The following is a 5,452-nucleotide window of genomic DNA, read 5'->3' as shown; positions in this document are numbered from 1 at the left end:
TACCTACCGCAGGTTTTTTGAAGTGTAACGTTGAAGGTTGTCCTGGCCAGGCGGGTTGTGGGGGTGCTCAGAAATGATCTCGGTGATGTCTTGGCTATGTTCTCGGATCCCATTGGCTCTGCAACGCCAATTGTTGCTGACCTTATTACTATTAAAATGGCACTTTCCCTCTTTATTCAGTCGTCCCGATTAAGAGGTAAGGGCTTGATCATTGAGTCCGACTCAGCTTTTGCGGTTTCTTGGTGTAAGAAGAAAGATGATCGGCCCTGGAAACTTTGGGGTTAATTTGATGAGATTGATTGCTTTGTTTCGAAAATTGGGTGTGTTTACTTTCAACATGTAAACAGGGATCGTAACTCAATGGCTGACTCTATTGCCAAAGATGGGGTCGATAGGTCTATGTTGTTTAATGCGTGGTGGTAGTACGCATCTTTGTTATGTTATCATGTTGGAACATATTTGGGGTCACCTTGATGTTCCAAGGTTCCAGTTTCGATTATTATATCACCTGGCTTGGGCCATTGGGAAGGGAAGGCAGCTCGTGTGGGTCTATTAACAGCAGCGATGGCGCATGGTTCTACAAGAATCGACAGTGCTGTGATGTTTAAAGCTTGGATTTAGTATATTTTTTATTTTCTGCTTTAGTTTTGGTGATTGTTGTTATGGGTTTTGTAAAGGTTCTCTTTGCTGTTATTTTGTGTTGTTTTCTACCAACTATGTGAGCATTTTGTTAATCTGACTCCATCAATAAAAGTCTTTGATTTATGCTTAGCAAATAAATAAATAAACAATAAAAATTATAATTTATAATTTAGTCATTAAATTATTTAAAAGTTTTTATTTAAGTTGTCGAGCTATTTAAAATTTTTTATTTAAGTCACTGGATTATTACATTTTTTTTTAATTTCGTCAGTGAATTCTAGAACGATTTGACGATTGGTACAATGGATCAATAGTCATCGGCGAGGAGAAAAATAATTTTTAAATCCAAGTCGATTTGAAGGTCAATGTCGAAGATTGTAAAAAAAAGCTATTTGAATTTTAATTATCAAATTTACGATGTCTAATACCGTTTCATGAAAATAAAATTGGACTATAAAAGTGGAGGGAGAAGAGAACTTTTGATTGATGCAAGCAATGCAAATAGAAAAAGTCATATTGCATCGATTTTAACGGTACAATGACTTAAATAAAAAAAATTTTAATAGTTTAATGATCAAATTATAATTTTTTTTAGTTAAGTAGCCAAAACAAAAATTTACATATAGCTTAATGACTAGTGGTGTAATTCACTATTATTTTATTCACAATTATATGATAAAATATACCATATAAAATAACAAAGCATAGAATTATTATAAATGTATTATAATCTGCCATTGAAATTATTAGATTTTACAAGTGAGGTTAATGGGTTAATAAATATTTTATAAGATATATTAAAATATTAAATATTTTAAAAATTGACAATTTTTTTAAAATTATGTACTACCAAATATTTTCGTATTATATCAAAATTTATAATATCTTAAATAATATTGTGATAAAGAAAATAATAGATATAAATAAGATGGGCAATCGCCTAATTAATGGTATTACGATGATGGCAATGTTCTCTTTAATGTGTATATATTTTGGACATTAACGAGATTCATGACTTTGTGAAAGTCAATAACTCGTTCGGGTGCACACAAAACCGATATCCTGTCATCTCCCTCTTTCTGTCTTTTCTGAGTTTCTCCTTTTTATGATCCTCTGTTTTTTCATTACCTCAATGGTCTACCGCTAAAGCTCGTGGTCTCCCACATCATTTCGAAACCGAATTCAGTGATCCAACAAAATCCAATCATTAACTCTCGAGGCTCAGCACCCAATTTTAGTAACAAAGAGGCACACCTCGTAGCCCTCGCACTTTCCCCATCTCCAACTTATCCTCAACATTCTTCCATTTTCCTCTGCGGAATTGAGTCAACGGTTGAATTGAAAAAAAAAAAGGTTTATTGATTGGGTATTTGCGAATCTGGGTTTCTTCCTAATTTCCAAAATTTTGATAAGATTGAGCATGAATTGGCTTGAGAGTGGTTCCGCGAGCTAGGGTTTCGAAACTTTTGAATTGGATTTTTTTTTATTAACTGATAAAGTTTGTGCGAATCAATGGAGGCTTATAAGACATGGGTTAGGAGGAACAAAGACTACGTACACTCTTTGGAGTCTCTTGCCAATGTAAGCTTTTATCTTCTTTCCCCCCCTTTCTATAATTACATAATGTCAACTTTTTTTTTCCTTGCTTCGGAAGGTTAATTTTAATAGCTTTTATATGGTTCTTGGTAAATGACTTATATATATAATGTTAAGGTGCATTGAATTTATCATATATGCTCATACATCCAAATATAAGTGCTTTAAACTGTTTTTCTCCAAAGCTTATTTCTTGTTTGATTGATTTAGAGTGGGTGACTTTCTGGGTTTCACTTATGCTGATATAATTTCTGTCTACTGCCTCTTCCATCTTTCCTTAAAAGTGAAGGAAATCCATTTGCAATTTAAAATGAAATGAAAGAAAAAAAAATTGCCTTTTACATGTGTTTGTTTTTCAGATGTTGGATCTGAAAACACATTCAGTTGAAGAACAAAAATGGAAAGTTATTATATCCGGAAGAGTGAAATTTTAGAGTTTCCAGTTAGCTGCTCCGACTAGATTCTTTTTTATTCTTTACTGTGGATAATATATACCCCAATTCCCGACTTATGTTTTCTTTTTGTATCTATGGACTATGATCTATAGTTTGGTTATTTGGATTATTTGTGTGCATGCTTGGGAATGTGGGCAACATTTTGTGAATGATTTTTCACTGTGTTGTGAAATTTGAGTGTTGCTATCTTATGCTGTTATTGAAAATGGTTGTGCAGGGATTGACGTGGCTTCTTCCCGAACGGTTCTCCACTTCAGAGATAGGGCCAGAAGCAGGTTTTGTGAAACTTTGGTAACATTGGCTGTTTCTTTATAGCTTAGAAAGTAGAAACTGATAAGATTTCCCCACCCCCAACCCCCACTTGATTCAAAGTAATCATCTAATTGGTTGCTGTTGAGAAAGAAATGAGTTAACGTTTTAAATGGGGTGTTTAATTACTTCCTTTTAGGTTCTAGCTAAATGTAGTGCCCCCGCTCCCTCTCCCCTTCTTAAGTCCCCTGGTTTGTAATGTCAGTGTGAAGAAGATCAAGATATTTCCCAACTTAAGTTGTGTCATCTTTTCATAGACTGAGTTCTTTTTTTTTTTATTGAACTATTTGGTAAATTTATGCAGTAACTGCAATTTTGGGCATAGTCACTGCCGTCAATGAGCATATAATTGATACTACTCCTCGTGAGAGGCATCCTGGCTCTGCTGATCCTTCATCATTCCCTTATGGGTTGTGCATATCTGCACTAAAGGACTTGGAAACTTTGGTCGAAGTTGTTGCTGAGCAATACTATGGTGATAAGAAATGGAATTTCATTGCTGTTACAGAAGCTATCAAGTAAGAAAGCTTCATTATATAATGTGTGACGCTTTAAACACCTAGGCTTTTCCTCCTAATTTTTTTGGCATTATGCCTTTGCCTGATTATTTTGTATTTGATGTAGGGTGATAGTTAGATTAGCTTTATTTCGGAACAGTGGATATAAAATGCTTCTTCATGGAGGAGAGACTCCAAATGTTGAAAAAAGTTCAGATTATACAGGTTCACAACATAGAATCGGAGGTTTCCCTAGGCCTGGAGGTCATCACCATGGAGCTGGTTTGTTACAAAACAATCATGGGTCAAACACATGGACTATTGAAGGAAGGGCATTGTCTGCTTTGAGCAGATTTGGAGAGAGTGCTAGAATGGTGTCTAACCCCGTATGGTTCCAGAGAATTCAACAACAGCATGCGATTATGGCGCCTCCAAGTGATTATTTCTTTAAAATTTCATGATTGGTTACTTATTAGGGTGAATTGATGGGGAAGTTTGCTAATTTTTTCGTTTTTCCCCTTTTACAGCTTCAGTTATTAAAAGGCCTACTCTTTCCATGATTTTGTCGGAGAAGGGTGTTAATGGAGCTTTATTTGTTCTTGGGGAGATCCTGTTTATTACAAGACCACTTATTTATGTTTTGTTCATTAGAAGATACGGAATTAGGTCATGGATTCCTTGGTTTCTTTCTCTGGGTGTGGACTTCATTGGATTCGGCTTTCTATCACATGTTACAAAATCCAGGATGGTTGAAAGAGAACAATGGTTACATCTTTCTGCCTCTGAAAAGGATGAGGTTAAGAGTCTTTGCTTTATAATGAATATTCGTACACACTTAAACTAGGGCTGTGCTGATATGAAGTGTTGAATCCAGGTTAAACGACGGAAACTGTTGTGGGCACTTTACCTCATGAGAGAACCATTCTTTAGCAAGTATACCAGGTAATTGATAAACTCATTGCTGATACCTTTCCCATTGATGACTAATTCAACAAACTAATACATATTTGTTCTTCAGGCAAAAGCTTGAAAGCACTGAAAGGCTATTGGAGCCGGTTCCTTTAATTGGGACTTTAACATGTACGCGGAGCATATCCATTCCTCTTTAATCTTTCAAATTGATGGGCATAAGTCCATGCAGGTTATTGGTTAAAATAATTCAGCAAGAAATTAATATATATTTGATTTATAACTTTTGGCAGCAAAACTGGTTGAGCTTATAATGGGAGCTCAGACAAGGTACACGTACATGTCGGGATCTTAAGAATGCAGCCGCGCAAGTGCTTCATGGTTTTGTTGCTGTTGTATTTCTTTTAACCATACAAAAGCAAAGAGGCAGTAGTTGATAACTTACAATTAATTTTCCGTTACTTTCTTCCGTCTCAAGCCAGGCACAAGAAGAAGAAGTTAAGTCTCTGCTCATTGATGCAAAAACTAGAAAACAGGACTTTAATATGTAAAAGGTGGGGGCATTTGTTTGAGGAGTTTAGTTTTGTTTGTTCTTGTGTATTGTACTGTTTCATCCATGCAGCAGATGGATTTCTTCTACTTGTTTGAAGAATTTTGGTTCTGGCCAAGAATTCAATTTGTGTTCTTAGTTCTTACAAAAGCAATTATCATTTTACTTTATGAAAAATGAGTTTAGTTATTTAACAATTCATGAATTAAACTATTGTGTTTCCTTAATAATTAACAAATTAAAATGAAAAAAGAGTTAATTTCTCAGAATATAAATCTTTATTTTTTTTATTAATAAAATCTTGAAATTTTGGAAGAAGAAAAATATATCAATGTTTAACAGAAAAAGAATATTTAAAATTTACCCATCATCAATATCTTATATTTAAGGGTGAGCAAAATTCAATTTCACTCGAAAAAATTAAAAAGAAATCAAATTTTGAGTTAAATGAATCGAGTTATTCGAGTCAACTCGAATTTTTTTTTTCAAATTTC

General features: G+C 34.3%; 1 protein-coding gene across 1 annotated transcript; it reads left to right on the top strand.

Moving 5' to 3' along the window:
* The first annotated feature begins 1,594 nt into the window (after nucleotides 1-1,594).
* On the top strand, nucleotides 1,595-5,084 carry LOC107955312 (peroxisome biogenesis protein 16). The gene is made up of 8 exons (XM_016891048.2): nucleotides 1,595-2,223; nucleotides 2,911-2,968; nucleotides 3,307-3,520; nucleotides 3,627-3,934; nucleotides 4,027-4,295; nucleotides 4,374-4,441; nucleotides 4,518-4,579; nucleotides 4,702-5,084. Exons 1-8 carry the CDS (start codon nucleotides 2,155-2,157, stop codon nucleotides 4,761-4,763), a joined length of 1,110 nt encoding a protein of 369 aa, XP_016746537.1. The 5' UTR covers nucleotides 1,595-2,154; the 3' UTR covers nucleotides 4,764-5,084.
* Nucleotides 5,085-5,452: the final 368 nt, after the last annotated feature.

Source organism: Gossypium hirsutum, chromosome A07, assembly GCF_007990345.1.
Source record: "Gossypium hirsutum isolate 1008001.06 chromosome A07, Gossypium_hirsutum_v2.1, whole genome shotgun sequence".
Lineage (NCBI taxonomy): Eukaryota > Viridiplantae > Streptophyta > Magnoliopsida > Malvales > Malvaceae > Gossypium > Gossypium hirsutum.
This window is presented reverse-complemented; position numbering and strand designations above follow the sequence as displayed.

Excerpts from the sequence above, each read along its gene's own strand:
- LOC107955312 (XM_016891048.2), top strand. The coding sequence starts at position 2,155 with ATGGAGGCTTATAAGACATGGGTTAGGAGGAACAAAGACTACGTACAC. Across the intron at positions 2,224-2,910 it reads CTTTGGAGTCTCTTGCCAAT|GGATTGACGTGGCTTCTTCC; the intron begins GTAAGCTTTTAT and ends ATGGTTGTGCAG. Across the intron at positions 4,580-4,701 it reads TTTAATTGGGACTTTAACAT|CAAAACTGGTTGAGCTTATA; the intron begins GTACGCGGAGCA and ends AACTTTTGGCAG.